Consider the following 27,312-nt stretch of genomic DNA (forward strand, 5'->3'; position numbering starts at 1 on the left):
AGCATTTGAATAACATTTTTATTATGTTGCGCTTAAAGCACCACACTGGCAATTTTAATTTTGAAACCAAAAAATTAAAAACCAATATAATTAAATTAAAAAAAATAACCAAGATGTGATTAAGATGGACATTTTCTGCCTTAAGTCAATAGTTTAGCAAAAGTATTGCTTTATCTGTTTACTAATGTTTAGCAACGGTAATAAAAATGATTATCGTTTGCAGTCAATGACTGCTGGAAGTCTTCAACCCATGGACATCACCAAGATGTGGACATCTGCCTAGGTCTCCAGTTTTGTCTTTACTAACTGAAAATATGAATTGACACCAGGTGACTGGTTTGGCCAATGAACATATCTCACTTCTTTTTCTCTTGGGCTGGTTTTGCAGTCTACCTTGCAACCTTATCTATTTGCCATTAATAGAAACAGAAAGTATAGTTGTACACTTCAGAATTCATCCTACTAATCCTATCAGAAGCCACGTCATCAATAAACATTTGTGGAAGCCGTACATGCCCGTGCCAAGGCTTTGTTTGACAAATTATGTAGTATGCTTCGGATCTCTTCCTACTATTCTGGTAAATGATAACATTGGTTTTATTTGTCCAAGACAAAACCAAAATGTTTTCTAACCTGGTCTTCTTTTTCTTGAGTGTAACCAATGGTTTGACTCCCACTCATATTGAGGTTAATAACTACCACATGCAAATTCAACATTTGTAATGATGTCCAGATAATTTACCAGCTAAAAATAATCAAAGAAGAGGTGTCACTTTGCCATGAAACTGTTTGTCAGCTGTCTAATTGGGGCCTGTAAAAAAAGCTGCTGTAATTCATAATAGTTAATACAGAATGTATGTAAAACCTCTTAAATTAAAATTGAAAGTCTGCATTTTAATCACATCCTAATTATTTGTCTTAAAATCCAGTGAGATGGTGTACAAAGGGCAAAATTTAAAAAATTGTGAGTGCGTCCAAATGTTTTTGGACATTTGCAGCTGTATAAAAACTGCAGCAAGTAAAACATGTTTTCCTTTTTAGTGGGATTTTTCTCATAATAAAAATAAAGTGACACCAGGCTTATGTATAAGACTCCTTATTCTCCTTTCTCTCCAGGCTGGACGGCCACATCAGTGTTGATGAAGTTTTTGCACCAATAACATGTAGTTAATAGAAAGGCTTTATCTACCATGGGTAAAGGCAATAAAATAGTGTTTTACATTATTGGTTTGAAAGGAAAGAAAAAGAAAAAAGGTCAGTGTAAAATGTCTGACATGTTGACACAAATGATGGACAGTGATGGGATCCACTATCTGCTAAATTAAAAATCTAACCAACTGAACACACCACAGAAACTTTGGGACTGCGCCACTTAAATTTAATGTCTTCTCTTTTGGCTTTCACGTTTAAAAAGTCTTAAAAAAAAGCTAAATTTAATGTTTGACTTTTGATAATACCAGGATTTTAACAGGCAAAGCCTAAGTGACATTTTTCAGGAAGCAATACTTTCACCTGTCACGTTCAAATACAAAATAATACAACCCCTCCAAACTTAGTTCCACATAAACTTGTCTCCAGCAGTAAGGAATGATTGTGCTTCCAGCAACTTTAACTGTAGAAATTCTACTGGGGAGGGGCGCAAAATTTATCAAAACATACTCCAAATAAACATATCTTGTTTTAACTTTAAAACATATCAAATATAAAATACTGAGAAGTCCACTAAAATAAAAATCAGCTAAAAAGGACAAAAAAAAAGAAAAGAAGAAGCAACACAAATATTAAGACATTTCCTAAATATCAGTATAGCATCACACATTATCCATATTTTAAGATGTCCAGTTGCACAATATAATTTTTACTTCTCACTCTGATAAGATCAACAGTGTCTTGTCAAATAACTTGACAATAACGATCTTAAATGGTTTGCCTCCCTACAGTATATTGCGTTTACGGTAAAGACTCCTGCACTGAGTTTGCTCAATGTCAACCATTACAGTAAAATTATACATATTTGTAAAAGGGTAAAATGCAAATACAAAGTAGTTTAACATAGAACAGCTGGAAGTGTAATAACTGCCCAATAATTTAAAACCATGTTTAAGTGAAAGAACCTACTTTTTGGTTTGAGTCTATAGGTGTAATTAAAACTGTTCACATGATCAACTGTGAGTAATACAATTGACTAATACATCAATATTAGCATTATCAAACATTAAAATGGTACAAAAAGTAGAATTCATATTTGAGCAATATACTGGGTCCTGGAAACATTTGAGCGTAATCGTGTGATGACCAGGACACGTTAGCATCTACTGTGTTAGTCTCTTTAAAGGCAACAATTTATTCTCTCTGGTTTTCAGATGAAAAAAAAAAATCTCCATACTGGTTAAAAGATTCCCCCACTTCTTTTTGAAAATATCATTCATGGGCAAAATTACATTTATAAAATTCTTTGGCTTAAACCTATTTCCACTTCTCCCAAACTATGAAATCACATGTTATCTGGTTAAATGATGACGATGTAACAAATTGGAATTACCTGAGCATGAGAGCTCATTCGTGACGTTGAAAGCAAGCAATGACAGCTCTTTAAAACATGGACATGTAAGACTGGCTCTGCCTTCAGGGATCCAACTAATAGGTTTGACAACTATTTATCAATATTATTGGACATATTATTGGATTTACAGATTTTGCATCAATATGATGTAGGACTGTGGTTTTTCAGGTTCACTGAATTAGGCAAAAAAACCCAAACAAACAAAAAAACAAAACAAACAACTCACAATCAACAAAGTCTTCCCCTATTAAAACATTTCTACTAATGTCCTAAGGTAAAATGCATAAAACAAAATGCATATATATTCTATAAAAGAACAATTTATGTACATGCTAGTACTCTGATTAATTAATTTCTGACCATTGCTAAGTTACAAAAATATGTATTTTCTGTATTAACTAAAAATAAAATTCATAATTACCACATAATGTTGTAATAATGCTGACCTCTGTAAGTAACAATCATTGGTTACCATCTACGTGACACATTAGTTCACCTTTTTATGCCCAGTACACTATCAACTCATTTAGAGGGAGATTTTACTAATATCTAATGGCTTTGTCCGTTATTAGGCAGTTAAAACATCACTAACTGTTACATGAGGAACAAAAGATCTACCAAGGAGGGGAGGATGGCAGAACCTGGGAAAGAAAAGGCATAGACTCCATGGGCCTCATAGCAATATTGAGTGGCCCAGTTATATTCATGGGCATAGGAGTGGTGATAGCTACCGGGTGGGCAATATTCATGTGTGCTGTTGTAGGGATTCCAACAGAGGTCAGGTTCACAGGGCCAGTGATGGTGACAGGGTGCTGCAGGTTAACTGGCGATGTAATGTTAACGGTGCTGGTGGCAGTATTAATCTGAGCTGTGATGGTAACAGCATTGCTGGAATTGACACTGCGGTTCACAGCAGAGGTGTTGGCTGCAGAGTTGGTGACAGGTGTCGTAGCCGCAGAGCTGTTGTGTAAGTTGTTGGCATCTGTATTAGAAAAGAAAAAAACAAACAAACAAAAAACACATTTAGGGCTGGTCAGCCTTATAGATACATATTACCCTTTCAAAACAAGGAGACAACAGCCCTCTCAGCTCCTCGGCTGTGGGTGACTGAAAATATCAATACATCATTATCACATAGTGTCAACTGTGGTAATATATTTGAAGAAACCTACCTTTATGAGAGTTGTCAATTAGGACTTGGAAGGAGTTATTTAAAATCTCTCCTACCGTCAACTCACCTGAGGGGTAAATTCAAAAAGCAGGATCAATAGACTAACCAGTTAATTATTGTTAATGTTATAATTAAAAAATTTAAACAGAAACATATTAAGGACATCTTAAGTTCTGCATATTCCTAAGGTTGGACACACACTGCAGTGTAGGTCTTAGACCAGTAATTAGCAGGCCTAGGTAAGCTTAGGATCACTGACTAGTTTCACTCTTGCCCACAGATAATTGGCACATTGCTGGGTCATTTGTGATCCGTTCTCAAAAAGAAAATCTAAATTTCGAAGTCCAGACAGAAATGACAGCTCGGTAATAGCAGATGGCCTGTGATGAAATGTAAAGGAGTGCACATCTACCCCGAGTGCTATGGTCCTTTTTGTGGTTAATTTAATTGATCTACTGATCCTGCTTCATGAAATTTAACCTTACATTAGCAAAATATCTATTATCTACACATGAGAATAGCCTCAACTGTACCAGTGCTTCAAGAAAAAAAAAAATCTCTTTGTACTTAGGTGACATGGTACAACATGAATTAAAACTGGCCACTAATGTTTTGCAGAGGTTATGCTTAAATAATTAGGGATTTCTGCTATTTCTGCTACGGGATTACCTTTTCGTGGCCCTGAGTGGTTCCACTGCCAGTCACTTATGCCTATTCAGAAATACAGACACATATTGGGTTACATAAACAAGGGGAGCACTGCCATTATTCTTGGAATCAACTTGATCAATTAGTCAAGTTGTGTGTAGGTGGGAATGGGGTACAACACCTCGACCAGGGTTTTAGCCTTTCTAGTATAAAATAAAACCAAAATGTTAGTCTCTCAAATTAAACTTTGTGTGTGCGTTTTTTTTTCTATTAGGGTAAGCAAGGCCAAATATATGATTTTCAAATAAATTATAAATGTCTGGGTCTTTGGGTGATTGATTAGCTAGGGCTAAAGAGGGTAACATTCCTCCATCTTGGCCTGTGCTTCGAGGATTCTGACAGTATGACTCATGGTATCAAGTTAAATATGTTGCAAGAATGTCAGTGCTTCTAGAATAAAATTTGGAAACGTGTACAAAACATTCATATTTACTTGTATTTTTTTCCCCACACTTGTGTTTTAAATTTACAGTTACAGAACAAAAATATTGAAAAATGTGTAGGTTGACATTTAAATCATGGCTTGTCTCTCATTTGACCCAGTTACTTCAAACCTACACTGAATTTTGTTACTACAATACACACATGGTGCATGCTTGTACACCTTTATTCTGTCCATAGAAAGTAGACGTAAAGAAAGATTTTCTAAATGGATCAGTAAGTATTTAAAAGTACAATGGAAGTCAGAGCCTTCACCTTTCAGGCTCCTCTTCTGTGGAACCAGTTTAATTTGGATTTGGGAGACAGACACAGTCTCTACTTTTAAGATTTGGCTTAAAACTTTCCTTTTTGCTAAAGCATATAATTAGGTCTAGATCAGGAGACCCTAAATCCTCCCTTAGTTATGCTGCAATAAGCCAATGGTGCTGGAGACCAGTACCATTTCTTCTTCACTCACCTTTTTCACTCAGCATTCTGCATTAAATCAGTAGTTATCAATAATATCTGTCTCTCTTCCACAGTGTGTCTTTATGTTGTTTTCCTCCCATCACACCCAACTGGTTTCTGCCCTTTCCTTCCCACTGTTGACAAATGTTCACTCAAAGAGGTAATTTAATTGCTGGGTCCATTAAGCGTCTTTACCTTACAATATAAAGCGCTTGAGGCTGATTTGGCCCTATATAAATAAAATTGAACTAACTAACAGTCCTCTTTAACTGACAATGCTGGTAGAAACTAAGTGAGAAGACACTGCTGGCATGTGGACTGAACGCTTGTCAAATATCTGAGCAAATACTAATGTCACAGAAGCATACTGGTCACTGCATTTATGCTGGATAACTCGTTAGCAGTTGCAGATATACAAAATTCTCTTTCAACTTCATTTTTGCTGGTTGAAAGAATGAGGGATTTTGTGTCTGCAGTGATTTGCTCATGAATCACAGGTGCTTTGTGGTTACAAATCCATGTGGTGGACACAGGACAGCTGAGAATGAGACATCTTGGTCCTCTGCTTTGTAATAAACTGCTCGTTCAGCAGGTTTTGCAACATGTTTACCACAAAAAATTTTTTTTTTCTTTTTACTTTTAGGTAACTGTAAATTTAAAACACAAGTGAAAACATCTTAAAAGTAAAAATGTGAAAATACAAGGTCAAATTTTTATCCTAAAAACTTTCCTATTATGTAACATTTCTCAATTGGTGTTGATACATTTACACCAACATTTTTTTCTCCTGGAAGCAGGTTTCTTTGAGACACTTCGTTGGTCTACGAGCAGACAGTCTTTGGGATAGGATTTTGGAAATCTGGGTGGTCACATTTTGGAAGCTTTAATAAATACTATAAATATCTAGAAATGAAACCTACCATCTAAGGTTAGAGATATGCTATTTCCCCTAATAAGACCAGGTTTTCCTCTGAAAGCTTTCCTTTATAATCCACACGCTTTGTAGACATCACCTAAACTGTCCAACTTCTAACATTTGCCCTTTCATGTGATGTGTGCAGTTTAGTAGTTAGGGATTACTTATAAGAAACATGTAAACAAACAAACAAAAAAAAAAAAAAGGTGATCTCAAATTCCACCAGCACTTAAACCTGCACAACCACAGTAAGAAAATATAATTAAAACATGATATTGTACAGTTCTGTGGAGTCCATTATCTCACAAGAAAACAAAAAAAATCATTAAAGACTATTTCAAGTATACAGTACAGTGCAAATGTCTTGAGCCAGCTTTCATTTCTTTATGACTTTCCAGGAAAACTGGAAATGGGTGTAGTCATTTTTTAAATGCAAGAAAATAAATGGAAATACAGTATATAAGGGGAAAATTGAGTTTTTACAATTTTAACAGGCTTGAAAGTCAATATACAAGTCAATATTGCTACCTTTACAGTTTAACACAGCCTGAACTCTCTTAGGCAAGCTTTCTTTAAATTTCTTTAAGTAGTCTTCAGGAATATTGTTGGCCGTTGGCTGCCTTTTGTTCTTTTCTCTGTCAAGATGATACCACAGTCAAATTAAAGTTGAGGTCCAGGCTCTGGGGAGGTCAATCCATAACTGTGTCTGTTTTTCAATTGAAGTATGCTTAAGCAATGATGCCAAAAGGACTGGCAGTCTATTCTGGCATCATTGTTGAAGAATGAGAGAAGCCATTTCCAATCAAATACGTTTTTAGATGGTAATGCACGGTGGATCGAAATCTCTCAGTACTTTTCAACATTTATAATTCTCTTCATTTTGATAAGATCCCCAATACCAATGGCTGAAATGGAGCTGCAAACCATAACAGTGCCTCCACCTTGTGGTAAAGATTGCATTAGACTATCACTCCTGACCTCCACTCTACATACTGATGACAAATTAAACCAAAAATCTGAAATTGTGTATCACTTCATAAGACCTGATGTCACTAATTATTAGTCCAGTTCTTGTGTAATTTAGCATACCTCCACCTTTCCCGTTTCCCCTTTCTTAAGAATAGTTAAAGAAAAGTTACCCTTCAAATTAGACCATTTCTGATGAAGCTTCAGTGAATAATAGATGGATAGATGGAATGATCAGCTGAAGAGCCAGATGCATCTTTCAGGTCTCGTGTTAGGTAATAATCTTATAATGATGCATTTTTAAGTATGTAAAGTGTATTCATTAAAAAAAAGAAAAGAAAAGAAAAAAATAGTATCTTCTAGCTGTCAAACTGCTATGTTTGGCATTTTTTCAAAGATTCAACTGGAGAACTGGGAACAAATTATGTGTTTTTGTCACAGGCTACTAAGGGTGGGCGGTATAAACGGTATACGGTAGAAATTATATAAATTGGGCCAACGGTAGAGATTTTGACTATACCGCTCTATCGCGATAGCGCATGTTGATGGTGTCATCAAGTTGCGCCTGTTTTGGTCGAAAGCATTGCAGCGGCTGCAAACAACATTATCTGCAAATTATGCCGGGTGACAGTAATAGCAAAGAGTCAAAGCACTTTTGGAATATGGGGAAAGCCAAAAACGGTGCTTCCTCCACTTCCATACCATTGATTCATTAATGCTGAATTCTCTCGCAGCTGCTCTGTTCCCATGTTGTTGCAGTATATGAATGACTAACCTCGTATTGTGGATGGATTATCTCAGTTGTTCTCCTGACTGAATTTTGGTCCGTTTATAGCATCCTGCCATGCAATTGCATTTGTCCCTAACCACCAGAAACCCTCACGTTAACTTTTATCGAGTAGAAAGAAATTTGCATTCATCCTTCAGCTTTACTTTGCTAATGTTATGCTAACATAGCTGTTTTGCTAGCGATCACGTAGGACATCACTGCTAGTCAAACTTCAGTAACCCTACAAACGTCACTGCGGTTTAGTTTTCTGTCTTCATTCCACTTCATGTTGGAAGTGATAGCAGAGCAGTACGTTTAATTTTTTCAGAAATCTCTCAGTCAGAACATGCTATATCATGTTTAGGTGGAAACTAGCGAGCTAACTTCCTGCTAACTTTAACTGCGTTGAATTTAATAAATTCTGTCTTCATGGATGCCTGGATGTTAAACTTAATTGTTACACCTGGTAAAGCAGCAACGCTGATCATTTTATTAAAGATGAAAGAATTTAGACAGTTGTTAACTCTCAGTAATGCCGTAGTGTTCGTTTGACTTTGGGACCTGAAGCTGACAGAGTTTTGGACCCAGATTACTCCGCAAGGCTCCTGACTACGGCAGCTGTAATCCTCCGACAATCCATCAAGCGGTGCGGCTTCATAGCTTACCAAAGTCGTACTAAAGACAGATTTCTGTGCACATTGTCGATTTTTGAAAAAATTAAAGGATTTTAAGTGTGCCTTATAGTGTGTAAAATACGTTCTACAGAAGAAAAGAATATATCGTGATATATATCATTACCGCACTTGCTTCAAATTATACTGTGATATTAGGACTGGGCAATATATCAAGTTTTTAAATATATCGATATATTTTTATATGAGATTTGAGATGTGACAATATCGTTTGTATGATATAGTCTATGTTATGTTATAATTATACTTGTGGAACCGCAAGTTTGCCTCTCTTTCGCCCACTTTTGTCTCTACGCAACGTTACTCTGCCTCGGCTCTCTCCTTCACTGAACACAACTCCCACTCCCCCATCGCTTCACCTGCAGGCAACGACAAGATGGACACAGCAGCTATCAAAGAGGAGCTGGTCGGTAAAAAGAAAAGATTTGGAGATTACCATTTTAGTGCTGTCAGCGTGACATTAACGCCATAGCTGCATTAACGGGGCAAATCTCTGTTAATGAGTTACCGTAGATGACCCTGTGCGTAGGGCTGGACGGCATCAACGAGCTGCGCTAACGCATTGACGCCTAAAATCCTTTCATTTTCTCAAAGACCGACAGTGTGCCATATGTATGAATTCTGGTTGTGCTTACTAACCGCGAACTGATTTTGTGGTACACAGCGCTCAGAAACCTTTCAAAAATTTTTTTGGTACGACTTTGGTAAGCTATGAAGCTGCACTGCTTGATGGATTGTCGGAGCATTACGGCTACCGAGGAGCCTCGCGGAGTAATACGTACTCTGCTTCAACGTAATATTACCGTACTGTGTGTGTGTATAAGGACCACAAATGGCACCTGTAAGAGACATGGTTACAAAAAGGATTTCAAACTCTATGGGCTCAAATTGTGGTCATAAATATTTAGTACTTGTAAATCAGTTTTGTACTTGTAAATTAGGATTTGTATGTGTAAAAAGAATTTGTGTGCGTGTAAAAAAGATTTGTGTGTGGACTTAGCCCAAAAATACTTGTGAAACTCTGCACTCAAGTTTCAAGTTACAAATACGAATTTTGACCCTGTTTTTCTTCCTTTCATCTGATTGGCCAATGTCATGTCAATCACAAATTTAACTATCCAAACAGAGGGTGGGTTGGATGGGTTTGAAATGAAATAAACATTTCATTGTTTGCAATGATTCTTTTCTCTGTGATTACAGATGCTGCCCTGAGATTCCGACCTCAGCACCCCCAAGTGGCAACAGACAAATGATCCTATATATTCACTCTTTGTAGTAACTCCAAAATTAACTGATGAAAACAGTACTAAGACTAAAAAGTACCACATGAGATGCTGTCAGTGAAGGCTGCAGCCGTTTTATTGATAAAAGTCTAACATCCAGGTGACTGGTCTCACTATACAGGAGCATAAGCAGTAACTCAGCAGAAACCTGCTGATCTCAGATCTGCACAGCCTCTGCTTTTAACACTGACTGTAGTCAGCAGCATGAAAAGGACATGATTTGGAACGTCAAAGGTCTTTACTTGTATATTGAACTAAAAACTTTCACACTGTGTTTTGCTAATAGTGTGTTATTTATCATAAATTAATTAAGAGCCATTCATACAAGAGTAACAAGAGACAATAATGTGTATTTTAAATTTTAATATGTTTCTACTGGACTGAATACAACATTGTTATGTCAAAGTCCAGGGGCCTGTTCTTCGTACCGCGCTAAGTGAGTTAGCTGGATGAGATTGTTGACGATTTCGCGTGATCCTGGATCGTTCGGTTCCCCGAAGCCCATCCGGGACTTGCTGTCATAGCAACAGAGCCGTAAGCGTAAACCTGCTGGGGAGCAGGTTTACTTTATGTAAACAGGATTAGATCGCGGCCACGCAGGTACTGTATGTCCGCTTCATTTATACGAAAGCAACAGCGATATTCCACCACTGTTTCACCATAAATAAATATTATCAATGTAACTAAAGATAATGCAGCACTTGATCCTTTTATTGCTTTCACACAGATACATACAGGTCATTCCCTAAAAAAGGGAAATGTACTATTAACATTCTATTACATGTATGTGATTATTACAGATGTAATTCATATTTCAGAGTAGTAATTGTAAATTACTTCGTGTAATCAAGATGAGAGACCACGGCTATAAAAGTGAAGGTGGATTTGGGAAGTCTGTCGCAGCCATGTCCTGTCCGTTTACGCGACCAACCCATTGCGGAAGGTGCAAGATTGATAAGGAGAGTTTTCAGAATTCAGCGTATATTGCGGGACAGACAGGATCCTTTAGCTCAGCGCGACAGTGTGCTCATAGAGAGATATCGATTTTCCCGTGAGGGTATTATTCACTTAACCAACTTGTTGACGAGGGGGTGCAGGACCACCACCTGTCTTTTTTTTTGCTCTGCCCTTTTCTTGGTTGCTGTTATGAACAAACAAACAGAGTATTCCAGGGTCTCTTTCCAAGAGACGACAAGCAATATAAGTGATAAATATTACCATTCTGTAGAATATTCTTATATTTCACTTTTACTTGTTCCCATGTTCTAGTGGGTCCTGTTGTGGCTCTAATGTGAAAGGGGATATAATATAACATTTTATAATATAATATAATGTAATATAATATTGGATAATATGGTGTGATATGATAAATCTACCCTACCGCCTACTGGTGTTGGCCAGAGGGGCCGATGGCGCAATATGGCAGCCTGGCTTCTGTCAGTCTGCCCCAGGGCAGCTGTGGCTACAACCGTAGCTGCCTCCACCAGTGTGTGAATGTGAGAGTGAATGAATAGTGGCATTGTAAAGCGCTTTGGGTGCCTTGAAAAGCGCTATATAAATCCACTCCATTATTATTGTTATTATTGAATTACTTACGAGTTTGATTTGTCAGCAACTTTCTGCCAGCCCTCTCTCCTTGCTTTTGCAGCCTTTGCAGTGTTCCCTTGCGTTTTAATTAAACTCTGAAACTCCTGAAATCCCTCACTCAAGAGTTCTTGCTCTGCTGCCGAAAAATACCGAGCGCGCTCCTTCGACATTTTCGCCGACCAATCAAAGGGTTGCCGATCAATGTTTCTACTATCGATGCGTAGCCCCTGTTGGGCCACCCAGTGATGTCACATTACTTCATCCAGCTATACTAATCGTCAACAACAGGTGTGTTCGGGGAACCGGAATAGCGAGCTCAGAGTTAGCGCGATGATTTGGTCTTGGATGTTTCATTTGATCTTGGATGTAGTAAGCGACGTACGAAGCACAGGGCCCAGGTCCTCTGTGCTTTATCTGAGGATGATGTGCACTACTGCTAACATTACACAAGGCAAAGGTCGCCATCACATTGTTTATGAAGTGCTGGGTTTAAAGATGTTCTGTGATGGGTCTACGATGGAGATCTGAAGAAGATATCCCTCTGAGGGAGCTGCTAGTGAAGATAATGAGTCCTGCTTCATTCCTCCTGATGTTTCTGAAATAATGTCTCTCTCAGTGGGACAACCGAAAATCTGGCATAGGACAGCAGTGATGAAAGAAAGGGAGAAAGTTTCTGGAAACCTCTGGCTCCACAACACCTAGCTTGGTCCTGATGGTATCCTTCACTCATTTTCCCCTGGTGAAATGTGTCTGTGAGTAATAAGGTGAACTCTGGATCCTGGTATTAAATGAAAAGAACAAATTACACTTCTATTAACCTTCCACTGCTGTGTTTTTAAATCTAATATTTTATTTTAAAGTTTCCATGATACCAGACTGCAGAGTGCTCTGTGAGTGCTATGGATCTAAAACTGCTTAAATCTTCATTTTTATATCATCCTCAGGCTTACGTTAAAATCTCAAAGGACAATATTTAAAAATCTAAGTAGTGCTGTATCATTCAAACCAAGTCTATGAAAGTAACATAGGCGTGTAGCATCACTAATTAGCTAGCAACAAGCCTCTAACACAGTGCATACACTAAAGGCTAATCTAGCTAACACATTAACAATAGGGGCTACAGAGTGATGCCAGATGTTGTAGAACTATAAGATGTTAAGCTGTGTCTTTTTAAATTATAGCAACATGGTTGTATTCACCTTCATTTAACGAACCATCAGTCGTGGTAAACCCATCAGCAGATATCCTCAAAATTGGAGCAGCTGGGCTATATAAAAAGTGTAGGCGGGTTTGTTCGCGGTTTCGTCCAGCGGGTGTGTGGGTGGGAGTGTGATGCAGCAACTCCACTTCAAGTCACTACTGTTCATACTTGGGCTCCAAAAGTGCAATATGGCAGCCCCCACAAAAAGGTAATTTTGACTTCATTTTGAGAGGAATTGGAGCCACGTTGTCCGTCTAAATGCTCCATATCTGTAATCATTACCGCAGCAATATTATTGCAAATGCAAAAGTGAGCAAATAAGGGAAGGAGATATGCACCTACCTTTATTGTTACATGGGCTGTTGAAGCTAGCTTGCCCATGGGTCTTGAGGTGACTTGTGATGTAGGCAGCACTTAGCATTTTGCCACAGATGTTGCAGGTCACTTTGCCTTCATGTCTGATCATGTGAGATCGCAGGCGGTCTTTGGTAGCAAAAGCAGACGTACAAGCCTGAGAAAAATGAGAAATCAGGAAATCAATTTTTATTTTTCAACTTGTATTGTAGTTTCACTTCATTAACAAAACACTTTGCAAAAAGGACACTCTAGATAACTAGTGCAGCTTGTGCTGCATTGGTTGCCATTTTCTGTGATCAACCTCAAGATTGTTCATGTTACTTTCATGAGCAGCATGACTGGTCACAAATGTGTTTTGCCAAAAACCATGGACTACCAGCCACTACATTTCAGAAAATGCATATTTGAAGCACAGAGAACTCAGATATTATAATATACAAAGTAACCATAAGACATGATACAAATGGAAATTAACAGTTTCTGAGTGGCAGCTAATCTCTAAACAAAACTGCCCTTTATTGGCCTGTGATGAAGACACACAATGTAAACTTAAAATAAACATGAAAGCAAGAGACCCAGTCACAACTCTTACCGTTACTTGGCACTTAAATGGCCTCTCTGAGGAATGGACGTGCTTGACATGACAGCTTAGATGATCAGGTCTGAAAGGTGAGATATATACATACCAATTTAAGGCTGGGTAATGTGGTAGTTACAGTAACTGAAAAATCCAGGCTAAGTTTTAACCCAAGAATCCCTTATACTATTAGATTTCCCTTTACATAAAACCCAAATAACACAAAACCGATCACAAAAACAATTCCAAACATTATTTTGCTTGTCAGGAGGCCAGAAATATAGATGCATGGTTTTCTATGAAGAAGGTAACACAAACTTAATATCTATCTGGGACGAATCACCTAATTTTATTGAGAAGTTTTATCATTTAATTAAAATCAGTAAAATACTCACAATGAAATATTATGTATTTTAGGATTGAGAAATCCTACACTGCATAAATAGGTAGATACTTATGGAACACCAGGACTGCCATAATGAATTAATTAAATACACCATTAAATATTTAATTAAATGTGGCAATATTTAATTAAAATGTGAAAGAAATTATTAAATGTGGCAATATTTAATTAAATGTGTCAATAATTACATAAATATTTACGAGACATGTAATTAATTAATTAATTACTTAATTACACATTTAATTAATTATTTATTTCACATTTTAATTAATTATTGCCACATTTAATTAATTATTTAATGGTGTATTTAATTAATTCATTTTGGCACAGTTGACTCCTTCAGGTCTCACCATGAAATAATTTTATCTGTCAACCTCACCCATCAAACTCAGGGGGCGGGGTTAACACTGATCGAGTCAAAACCATTGCTTTGGCCTGGTGGCCATTGTTTTTACCACACAACAACCGGCATGTGGAAACTAACAGAACAGAACTTTGAAAAACCCTGTTTGTGTGTCACCAAATACCGTTTTAATATTTTTTTTTTTTAGCCGAGAATGTAGTGGTTTAATCTTCATATGTCTGGTTGGTTTGTCAAGATAGAGCCTCTTCGCAAAAGTGCTTCGATGATTTCGGAGATGTCTGCCCAGTCTCACGGCAAAGCGTGGGACAGACCCGCTTGCCTCGCAAGCAATCGAGCTGTTATTACCACCGACAAAGCGCAGACCCCGGTACACAGCTATAATAACCCCCGCTGACACCGACTTCTTTTACTGAGGTTATATTCATCGGGTTTTTATTTCCTGATGTTCTTATGTGTCCTACGTGTTTCAGTCGCCAATTCTGAATTATAAATAACATTAAAAACATGTTTAAGGAGGAGAGAGAGGAAATAAATTCAATTAACAGCTGATCTTTGGGTTTTTGTTCAGTAATCAGCATGACCTGCGTATAAATGCATAAAAGAGATAACGTTGGCGTTTCTGTCATGTAGTAACTGCTGGCTTTAACTATACAAAGGTTGTTCAACACTATGAAACGCATACAGACTTCATGATGTTCGGCTAATATTTTTATTGTGAATATTAATCATGAGGGTAAACGGCCCTGTACACCACGGAGCGAGGTCAGCATATCCATGATATCTTCAGCTCTCCGAGTTAGCCCAGTTTCCCGGCTGACTAATCTAACTGTCATCTACGAATATGTCACGGGTCATATTAATATGATTTAACAGAAAATCATCCTTATTAATGCCAACTATTCCAGAGACGTGAAAATCTACAGCATAAAGAACAAGAAAATATAGCAGTCTAACGCAACACTAACAGAGATGAACCGTCAGTTTGTCACAGATCAAAGTGGAATAAAAGTGATTAGTTGAACAGGTGTTTGTGATCTGTGTTTTCTGCATTTTCATCAGCATAAGAGACTCAGCAGCAGATTATTTATACATTTAATAAATCACCAAATGAATACACGCAAGAAACGAGCAAACCTGTTCCGACAATTTGAGTTTGTATTCCCTCAGCTGCAGACTTGCTGCCGTTTAAATGTTTGAGAGGAAGATTAGATATAAAGCAAACGTCAAACATAGACTCAGTCTGCGTTCACATTTGATATGAGGCCAGGACAGATAATGGCTGTGTCCTGTTTTAAGATCATATATGTAAAATTGTTGTCTGGCCTGTGTCGATCCAGCCGCTCAGAGTCCGTTGTTACCATGGTTACTGCATAAGCAGCTGTAATGTAAACAGCTGGCACAGCTGAAACCTACCGGCAGCATGGGTGTTTATGTTTTTCATTGCAAAAGAACTGTCTGAATGGTCAACTGAAGTTAACTTGGATAAATTATAGTTAAGGAGTATTACAGATAACGCCCACGTGAGCTGTGTAACTGTTCACCACTACACTGAAATAAGTAGGCTATAACTGAAATACACGTGCTATATCATAAACTATGATATAAATAGGGAGGTCCTATTAACAAATTTAAAGGACACCTTCCTGCCTTTAGTCTCATTCATGAGCAGTATTAGTTTTCTTCTAACATCCAGAAGTCTGCACCATGTGTTTCATAGTTTGTAACAAGCCTTTGACAGTTAAACATAACATGACCGGGGAAGGAGAAAAAAATAAATAAATAATTTTATCTCTCTCTCTCTCCCTCTCTATATCAATCAACAACTAACAAACAAACTAAAAAAAACAAAACAAAAACAGTTAAGCTGGTACACCGGGGCTGTGAGCTCGGTGCACTCTGTCAGCTGACTGTTAGCAGAGCTGAAAACATCTGAGCACTTTTGCAAACATGTTCTATGTCGACAACCTGACCAGACATGTGAAGATTACGCCGCGACATTAGCGGCTAAAACACTATTAAAAGTGTAGTTGGTGACAGAAAAATGGGGTATTTTAAAACTTTACACCACCACCATTGCTGCCTGTGATTTAAAATGCATTCTAGGATACCTGGCTGCCCCAAGTCCACACAAGCAATCGATTATCTAGGATTGACCTGTCTTGACTTACTTTGCAACCAATCAAATGTTAGAGAAGCTGCTTGGGCAGCGTTAACCCCGCCCACTTCGTTTGATGGGTGAGGCTGACAGATAAAATTATTTCAAGGAGAGAGATGAAGGGGACAAAAGTGCCAAAATGAATTAAATAAATAAATAATTAATTAATTAAACCTGTCAATAATTATTTAAATGTGTTAATAATTTAATTAAATGTGTCAATAATTAATTAAATATGTCAATAAGTAATTACATGCGTCGTAAATATTTATGTAATTAATTATTTCCGATTGTAAATAATTATTGCTACATTTAATGAATTATTTAATGGCGTATTTAATTAATTCATTATGGCAGCCCTGGCCTTCCATAGTTACTGGTAGTGTTACAGGCCATTTATAACTTTTGACAGCAGCGTCAGAGAACCTCAGAGCTGAGCTTATGAAGTCCTCACACTAGTTTTGGTCAGTTTTCATTTTTAAACCACAATTAAACTAATTAAACCACATTTATTTTTAAGCTCACTTTAACTAGTAGGTTAAACAAACAAGCAAAGCCTTTGATGTTTTGTGACAACATCTTGCAAGGCTGAGATTAGGGCTGAAACAATTCATTGAATTAGAATAACTATTATAAAAAGTCCTCGACACAAATGTTTTGCTTTCATGCTTCATTTATAACATGGCTCAGTAGTACTCAGTTGTTACCAAGTAAATTCAAGTGTTTCACCCACATTTGCAACTAAAAATATACCTGCAATAAAAAAAAAATATTTAGGAGCAGGCACGTGAATAAAAAGCATGACAACATTAAGCCCACGCAGCCCCAGTATTTCAAAGAAAAGACTGATAACACAACAGCTGATGATGATGTTGTTATTGTTTCATGTGGAGTCGGTCTGCACACAGCGCAGAGCAAAGAGGTGAAGCCATTATAGACATGGTGACCTTGGATAGAGTGAAAGAAAACGTTTTTTCCAGTGTCATCAGTTCCTAACAAGGACAGCATCCTCTCCATAAGCTCGAGAGCAGTACCATCACCGAGGCCTGAGAGAGAGCATTGGCGTTTGTAGGGTTACTAAAGTTGGGCTAACTGGTATATAATGATGTGCTACACAGCTATGGTTAACATAAAAAACATAAACAGTGAAGCTGGAGGATGAACGCTAACTTTTTCCCCCACACGATAAAGATTTCTGATGGTTAGGGACAAATGTAATTGCATGGCAGCATGCTGTAAACGGACCAAACTTCAGTGAGGAGAACAATACTGCTGCATGGGCTGGGCTGTAGTTACATTGTAAGGTTTTAAAAACTGAGCTTTAAAATGAATAATGATGATAAAAACCGAGAGGCCGACAATGATCAATGACTTTTTTTTGGGGGGCTTGTTCAGATTAGATACAACAAAATATAAAGCATTAAAACATGTTAAAAACACAGTTTTATTCAGTGTAGAGTAGCTTGGGCGCAGAAGCAGGTTACATCAGGTCATCATTTAAAGATTGGATATCCCACCTGTAGTGCAGTACAGTAGTTATTATTATCACTTGTCACATCCTGTTTATGACAGTTAAAATAAATAACATTCATATAAGAAATAAAATTGTCTGTGTAAACTGTATGTGGTGTTAAGTAGGCCTATACTACTGTACTTTAATGTTGGTGATAAGGGTGGTACTTGAAGAGCCATATACAGTGGAACCCCGACTTACGAAATTAATTCGTTCCAGAGGGTCTTTCGTAAGTCAAATTTTTTTTAAGTTGAAGCACCTTTTTCCATCGCCTTTTGAGTGAGGCGATGCTGGCTGAAGACGAAGTTCTTCATGCATGCGCGCACGCACGCACGCACACACGCACACACACACGGGGTGCAACGATACTCATATCGATATTGAACCGTTCGATACAGTGCTTTCGGATCGGTACGCATATTCGGTACGTATCGAACAATACAAAAGTTTTAATTTATTTTATCAACTTTGCTTCTGACGATGCTGTCTGTGTTGAGCGCTCAGTGGATCTGCGCTCGACAGTGCAGCCTAGGCGGAGTAGTCGAACGCAGATTCACTGAGTGCAGGGCAAGCTAGCGAGACAGAAGTTAAGCTCTCCTTGCAACATGGCAAATTGAACCTCCCCCACCCTCATTCAGATCTGGCGTTTGGAACTATTTGGGTTTTCATGTGACGTATGACCCTGAAGGTAAGCGCGTCATGGACAAAAGTAAAACAGTATGTTGGATGTGCCACGCAATGCTCAATTACATGGGTGGGAGCTAGTGTGTTAGCGCAGTTAGCTCATTAACGTGTTGGCCGTCCAGCCCCATACACGGGGCGATCCGCGGTAGCTCGTTAACGGAGATTTGCCGTGTTGTGGCGTTAACGTCATTTCAACGAGATTTACGCTGACAGCACTAGTGGGAACACAACGAATATGACTGCACATTTACGCCGACATCATCCTAGTGCAAAGACAAGTGGAAGCAGACAAAAACAACAAGCACGCATGCTACAAACTTTACCCGAGTCATTTAGACAGCTTTAGCACATGATTCTCCCTCATGGGGACCTGATATGTTTAATATGCTGCTGAGAATATAGCCCAGAAAAAGCGTATAGTATAGCTTTTATTTTGAAAAGAGACATTTCTCTGTAATAAACTCTCTTTTCCAAAGATGAGTGATTCCTCAATCAGATACAGGGCTCGCAAAATCGCTAGCCCGACGTCCCGGGGCTAGCGATTTTTTTCAGTCGGGCTACCAAAATCTATCTCTGCCCTGCCCGTCGGGCTATCGTAGGAAGGAAAAATATATGTCAATGCTTTTGCATTCTTTCGGAAATTTAGCTGGGTAATTATGTCATTGGCATCGGTGAGCCACTGTCAATATGTGACATATTGAAATCGCGTTTGAATTTGCGCTTGTTTTTTGCTTTCACTTTGCAATTGCGCGAACTGTGTATAGAGAGCGACAGCACTGATTGGTGAGTGATGATAATTTGCGCACCAATTCCTCTGACATAGTCTTATTAATCGTTAGCTTACTATGCAAACATGACAAGTGAAATCTCCCGCAGCTTAAACATGTGAGAGGTTGATCGCGCAGAGAATCGCTGAGCGTTATGTGAGTGCGTGAGTAAAAGCAGCAGGATATATATTTTAGTTCTGCTGAGCCAAATAAGACAGGTCAGGGTGAAGAAGTGACAGCCAAAGAAAAGCTTACCACAAAACTGAAAAGTTATGACAAATCAGACTATAAGGCAAAAAGAAAGTGCAGCTTTATGGTTTCATGGACAAAAGAATTTCTGTGGCTGCAATATGACAAGCTAAATAACCAGGGGTGCACATAAGTGGTCCGCAGGTGCGCATTCGCTGTCAAAATAAAAAACGCGCACAAGATAAGAAGTTGCAACGCGTGTTTGCGTACATAAGATTTTCAGGAGGAGGACAGACATTTGTTTAGACCTCTTAAAGATGTCGAAGAAGCTCCTTTAAGCAATTACTTTGGTGTTCCTCCACCTCCAAACAAATGTCAGAAGGAGTCCGAACCACAAAAGAAGCGCGTATTCTCGGAAAAGTAGTTGCAGGAGGTGAGCTGGCTTCAAACAAATGATGAACGCACAGAGATGCGGTGCGGAATGTGCCGTGAAAATTTAATAAATGACAAATTAAAAAGGCATGAACATTTTTTTTGTATTGAAAAAAATATCGAACCATGACACCAAAGTATCGAACTGAACCGAACCGTGAATTTTCTGTATCGTTGCACCCCTAATATGTACGTATGTGTACATAATAGAGATGGACCGATCCGATATTACATATCGGTATCGGTCCGATACTGACCTAAATTACTGGATCGGATATCGGAGAAAAAGAAAAAATGTAATCCGATCCATTAAATATCACGAAAGCACCTCACAAAACTTGCAACACGCCGTAACTCACCTCAGAACGTTAGCACGTCGGAGCAGTATGCATCACGTGATAGAGCGGCTGTGGCATGCGGGACCTGTCGGTGGTCTGGATAGCATGTGGAGCTTCGCTAGCAACCCGGCATTTCATCTCCGACAAAGTTATCCCCGAGAGAAGTAAAGCAAGTGTGTAAGTCCATCTCTGAATGTTTGTAAAGCATTCCTGCGTTAAGCTTAACAAGCGATATATGGAGCGACTGCCTCTTCTTGCTGCTACTTCAATCATGAAACTGCTTAATGATCAGCTGATCGGCTTTTCTGTCGCGAGTCCGTGTCTCTTGTTTGTTTTTGGCCCACTTTGCACCAGAAAGAGGAAACCAGTGGCTGAACAACAGCAGCACGTTTAAGCTTGATCAGCTATTGTTAGAATGTATTTAATATTACTTTCTACTCGAGGATCTTTTTCTACGTAGCTGACGCTGGTAACTGTGCAGGGGCGGATCTAGCAAAGTTTAGCCAGGGGGGCCGATAGGGCATTAACAGGGAAAAGGGGGGCACAAAGACATACTTTTCTTTCTTATTCTCATTTAAAATGTCTCGCTTTTAATAAATAATTATCTGACACCCAAAGTTTTAATTTGATGTAAAATGAATAGAAGTCAATTACTGTATATAGTGACTATTAAGTCTAATATATATACCCTAGTAAGCTATAGTACTTTTTCCTTTGGGAAGGTACCATCTGTGCAGTCTGCAGTTCTGTTGAAGAAAGATGTTGAATCTATTTAATATTTCTTGAAAAATAATTGATTTCTGTGCATTTTTTTTCACACTGCATCAAATTAAGGTTGATTACGTTGATTAAGCATCATGAGGTGTAGCGTGGGGGGGTGGTTCCCTATTTTTTATTTATTTATTTTTGTTGTTGCTGGGAGTTGGAACCCTATTAGTTAGGTTGCTTAATATTTACGCTAAGTACTCTTTAAAATACCAGAATAGTGAGGATGGTGTAGGTTTAAGTTTATTAGATTGATCAGTATTGCTGAACTATGAAATATTTTTTTTGCATACAGGTATAACAGAATAGCTTTAGTGTAGTTGTTGTTTTAAACTTGAGTATGAACTTATACAAAATGCAGCAAGATATTTTAAAAAAAACAGTTTTGTTGATTAAAAAACACTATATCGGATTCATATCGGCAGATATCCAAATTTATGATATCGGTATCGGACATAAAAAAGTGGTATCGTGCCATCTCTAGTACATAACATTATGAAATTTAATTCTAAACATTAAAACTAAAACTTACATTTACGTTAATTAATGTACGTATGTACACTGTGCAATGATATATTTTAACTTTTTTTTTTTTTTTTTTTTTTTAAACTCGCTCATATTTATGCCTTACGATAGGCTAATTGCAAACGAAAAGCACGCGAAATAGCGCACTGCAACAACAATACGTCTTTCACGTGGAACAGTGAAGCACATTTCGCAAACGGATTTCGTTACACAGGCATTTTGTCGTACCACGGCAAAAATATTGCTGTTCAGTGCCTTCGTAACTTGAATTTTTTGTTAAATGGGGTCTTCGTAAGCCGGGGTTCCACTGTATTTTATGAGGTGGTACTCATTGTGAAAAATTTGAGAACCACTGGGCTATGAATTATTTTGTACTGGGATGGTACAAGCTGAAGCTGGATGTGAAGGCGCTCCACATATCTTGCAGGAAAGTGCTAAACAGTGTCCTGGTTGAACTGCCAAAGGCAAGCAGCAACTTAAGTGGTAAACTGGACGTGGTATCCGATTATTAAGCGATTAAGCGACGTGACGAATCCTACTTCTGGGCCTAAAGTAGTCTGCACTTAATATGGCTTTTGTGTTGTTAACATGTTTAATGCTTTGTATTTTCTTCTATTTAATCTCAAAAAGCTCCTAAAAAAAGTCAGTGATCACCGTTGACCTCCCTCGGCGTTTATTACCGCTAATCATTTATTTAAGCTCAGTTTTTAAAAACCTTACGATGTAACTACAGCCCAGCCCATGCAGCAGTATATGAATGATTAACCTCGTATTGTGGATGGATTATCTCAGTTGTTCTCCTGGCTGAAGTTTGGTCCTTATACAGCATCCTGCCATGCGATTACATTTGTTCCTGACCACTGAGAACCCTCACGTTAACTTTTATCGAGTGGAAAAAAAGTTAGCTTGTTTATATTATGCTAACATAGCTGTGTCGCTAGCGGTCACGTAGCACATCATTATATACCAGCTAGCCCAACTTCAGTAACCCTACAAACGTCACTGCTGTTTAGTTTTCTGTCTTCATTTATGTTGGAAGTGATAACAGAGCTGAACGTTTGAATTTGTTTCCAAACCGCCGCAGTCAGGACATGCTATATTGTATTTCGATGGAAGCTAGCGAGCTAACTTCCTGCCAACTTCTAACTCCGTTAAATGTCATAAATTCCGTTTCCAGTTGTTACACCTGGTAGAGCAGAACGCTGATAATTTTATTAAAGATTAAAGACTTAAGACAGTGTTTTAACTCTCAGTAATGCCACAGTGATCATTTGATATATGGACCTGCAGCAGAGTTTAGGCCCAGACACTGCTAGTGACGTCAGACTGAACGATCGGATTGACAGAGGACAATATCACCAAACTGTAGAGCCATATAGGCACTCTTTCTTTGAGAGGGTAAAACAGAGGAGAGAACATCTTTATGAAACTTGCTTTTGTGTTATCTTTGTCCACATTCGTGAAACAGTCTGGCTGACAGTTTCACGAATGACATCCAGGTCGCTTTCTTAGGCTTCGTCCACACTAATGCGTTTTCAAACAAAAACCGATCGTTTTCTCTCCATTTTGGCCTCCCGTCCACACTGAGACGGCGTTTTCCCCCAAGGAAAAACGCAGCGTTTTGAAAAGGCTCTCGAAAACGCATACATTTCAAAACGGAGCTGTCCCATCACAGTGTGGACACTCGAAAACGCAGACTTTCTAAAACAATGATGCATTTCAGTCATGTGATGCAGTCATGTGACCAATTAAACAAAGATAGTGGAGTGCATTATATAGCAGTTGTTTTGATTGCTCTCAATTTTGACACCCCTAAAAAACATTAATATCAGTTTGTACATGCTCCAGATAGTGTGGACGTAGCCTTAGTACTCCCTCAAATCTCAACAGCTGACATTGAAGCCAAACAGTGTGTTGACCCTGTCAGCCAGCATGTCATAGCTCAGGTTGAGTGAGGACGGTCACCAACACCATCACTGAGGGAAGAACTTCCCAAATAAGGTCACTGCCATCAAGTCTAATATTGCCCCACAGTGTGCTCGGTATCATGCTTACAATTTGCTTTCCTTTGATACTTGGTCCTTCTTTGCTCCTGTTACATTACAGTAAATCAGGGCTCTGCTTGGTCATTTGAAACCAACTTCACGCCCTCTTGTTGTCCTACCTGCTGCATTTTTCATTAGTGTCTTTGACAATTGGCCCCTGTTTAGTGGAAATGATGAATACTTCTCTTCATACTGGCTTACTTCCCAGCTTCTTTAAACATGCTGTTGTTGAGCAAATATTAAACAAACCTCATTTGGATCAGTCTCCAAACAGTTACAGGCCAATATCCAAACTGCTTTTTGTGTTAAAAATGTTGGGGAAATAAACAGTAGCAAAACAACTATTTCTTGGAGAAAAATAATGTTATGGACATTTTTCAGTCTGGTTTTAGCAAATTGCACTCCACTGAAACGTCTTTACTTTAAGTGTCTAGTGACATCGTGATGGCTGCACTGGAGAGTACACAGTTCTGGTTCTGTTGGACCTAGCCTCTGCCTTTGATACCATTGATCACAGTATTATGATTAATAGGCTCAAGGACTGTTTGAGATTACTGGTTTTGTTTTAAAATAGTTTATGTCATATCTGAGAGATCTTTTGCCGTTTTTGTGAATCAAGTGACGTCTGAAACGACAGTTTTGCCTTGTGGGGTACCTCAGGGATCTGTCTTGGGTCTGATTCTCTTTTTGGTCAATATTTACAACCCAGGCCAAATCATTAGGCATTACAATAATAATTCCCATTATCTCTATGCTGATGACATCCAGTTATACTTTTCTTTCAAAGTCTCTTTAGTTTTGTAAAATTGTCTAGTTTAAGTAATTGCCTGACAGATATCAAGTAGTGGTTAAAACAACTTCTTCCAGTTAAATAAAAAAAAAAAAAAAAAAAAAAAGAACTTTGATTATTGCTCATGACCATATGATTTCAGAAATTAGGCCGCATATCAGCTGCTTAAGACTGTTCTGTTTAATCAAGCATCAGAAACCTCAGTGTCATATTTGACAGTTCAGTGTTGCTAGAGCATCACTCCAAATGACTGGTTCAGAACTGTTTTTATCATCTAAGGCAGTAGTTCCCAAACGCTTTTTGCTAGGCCCCCCTTTGTTTTACAAGAAAAATGTTCGCCCCCCCCCCCCCCACGCGCACACGCACTAACGCATCCTCCAACCACACACACCCATATTTTGTTTATTTCACACCTCAAACATTTAGTAAACAATTAAGCTAATACAAGTAAACTGCAATAAATTACAGGTAGTAATAAAATAAACTACTAACTCTTTTATGCTACGTCCACACCTACTGTATTTTTGAAAACGCAGCTGTTTCGTCCACACAAACGGCGTTTCGAATCACCAAAAACTGAGATTTTTTAAAAACTCCTTTTTTGCGTTTACGTGTGGACGAGGAATACAGAGTTCGTCACGCAATGTCAAAGTTATGTGCCTTTTTTCACGTCACGCTGTGCGCCACGTTATTGTTTACATGAGATGAATTGCAGAATGGCAGATAGAGAAAATACTGTTAAGCTGAATATCTGCAGTTTTACACGCTTACATACACACACGCAGTCACTGTCCCTCCATTTAGAAAGGCAGAGGCATCACGGTGTAATTATTTTACGTGTAGTTGTTTTTTTCCTGTGTAATAATATTCAACATTGCTATCAATACATTTTTTAAAAAAAAAATGCCTCTCTGTGCAAAACGGGTTCAAAAACATAAACAGTTGTAGGATACTGTTTGTCCGTGATTTGGACAGGGTGAACAAATCGTGGCAGGATCAGCCTGATATTATTTGTATCCCACTGTAACTTCACTGTATAAAGAGCTAAAACCTCCAAAAATGTCAGGAGTAGTTAGTTATTATGAGAAGTGTTTGCGAACTAAAAATCAAGAATGTGGGATACTGTTTGTCTGTGATTTGAACATCCCAGTGCTGCTCCCGACGAAGGGAAAACCAATTCTGAAGGGGAGACCTACCTCGGCACTTGTGCAGGTGAAACCAAAGGGAAGATATGCTTCACCATATTTTCTAGTCTTTGGCTTAGAATGAAGTTGGTTTGGAAACATATTCAGCTATGCTTCAGCTCCTGCTTTGTGTTTGTGTGGCCACCCGTGCTAGCAGTGTCCAAACGTTTGTTTTCCCCCCCCCCCTTTTCATACCGCGCCAATGGCCCCACACTTTGGTAAGGTCTGATCTAAGGACTGTTTCAAAACTCAAACTTCTAAACACCGCGTCTCTGTGGCTTTTAAACCCCAAAACACGCTGCGCCAAAAACTGGTCCACCCCAAGGATCGGTTCCCCCGTCACAAACAGAGTAACATAGACAGAACACAGAAGAGCTATCTCGTCAGGCCAGGACTCTGCAGTCTATTTACACCTACAGGCCAGTGGACACTCTTTCAATAATGAGGATGTACACATTCTGGACAAGGAGGAATGCTGGTTTAGGCGTGGAGTCAAGGAGGCCAGTTATGTGAAAAGGGAAAGACCATCTCTGAATCGAGGAGGGGGCCTAAGGGTAAATTTTTTGCCATCTTACAATGCTATGATTGCAGCCATTCCTCAACTCTCTGTGAATGGTACTCATGGCAATTGATCAGTGGTCTTTGATCAGTGGGCATAATTATGATGAATGAACTGACCTCGGAGCCCAGTGTTCTTTCAGTGGTGCTAGTTTCAGTCATTATGTAATGTTTTTTTAAGATTGGGGAAAGCTGCAGTCAGCTGAGACTGAAGAAGTCACCTGGATGAGTGACAAAACATTTCTTCCACTGAAAACGCTACATCCAGATGAACAGAATCAACCTTTGGGGATTTATTCTTTGATGAGAAATTTTTTATTTTTTATTTATTTATTTTTAACCTTGATGGTCCTGATGGTTTCCCAACATTATTGGCATGACAAAAACCTGAGATGTTTTCTATGCACCACAGTGGAGGGGGCGTCATAGTAGTCTGGGGTGCTTTTTCCTTCAGTGGAACAATGGAGCTTCAGGAGGTGCAGGGGCGTCAAATGGCTGTAGGCTATGTCCACTGGGTTTTTTTTTTTTTTTTCCTCAACAGGACGACACTACAGTACACAATGCCCACAGGAAAAGGGACTTCTTCCAGGAGAATACCATCACTCTTTTGGATCACCATCCTGCGTGTTCCCCTGATCTAAATCCAATTGAGAACCTTAGGGGATAGACTGCAAGGGAAGTTTACAAAAATGGACAACAGTTCCAGACAGTAGATGCCCTTCGTGCAGCCGTCTTCACCACTTGGAGAAATGTTTCCACTCACCACATGGAAACGCTTGCATCAAGCATGCCAAAATGAATTTTTGAAGTGATCAACAATAAGGTTGGAGCTACTCACTACTGAGTTCATGTTTGAAACTCTAATTTCTGTGGGGGTTTTTTTTTGGAGGTGTGGTCCTAAACTTTTGATCAGCAGTTTCAT

General features: G+C 38.6%; 1 protein-coding gene across 4 annotated transcripts in view; it reads right to left on the minus strand.

The window, feature by feature from the left end:
• Window positions 1-1,720: 1,720 nt before the first annotated feature.
• LOC113036002 (vascular endothelial zinc finger 1) overlaps window positions 1,721-27,312 on the minus strand; it is a 39,683-nt gene continuing 14,091 nt past the window's right edge. The window contains exons 3-7 of one of the 4 annotated variants that reach the window (XM_026191968.1): window positions 13,694-13,763; window positions 13,087-13,255; window positions 4,404-4,445; window positions 3,736-3,801; window positions 1,721-3,545 (exon numbers count right to left, since the gene is read on the minus strand). In XM_026191968.1, coding sequence (XP_026047753.1) covers window positions 3,178-3,545; window positions 3,736-3,801; window positions 4,404-4,445; window positions 13,087-13,255; window positions 13,694-13,763 — 715 coding nt within the window. In that variant the 3' untranslated portion in view covers window positions 1,721-3,177. The remainder of the gene's footprint in view (window positions 3,546-3,735; window positions 3,802-4,403; window positions 4,446-13,086; window positions 13,256-13,693; window positions 13,764-27,312) is intronic. The other 3 variants (XM_026191970.1, XM_026191969.1, XM_026191971.1) reach the window with 3 other exon arrangements.

The sequence above is a fragment of the Astatotilapia calliptera genome, chromosome 14 (assembly GCF_900246225.1).
Source record: "Astatotilapia calliptera chromosome 14, fAstCal1.2, whole genome shotgun sequence".
Lineage (NCBI taxonomy): Eukaryota > Metazoa > Chordata > Actinopteri > Cichliformes > Cichlidae > Astatotilapia > Astatotilapia calliptera.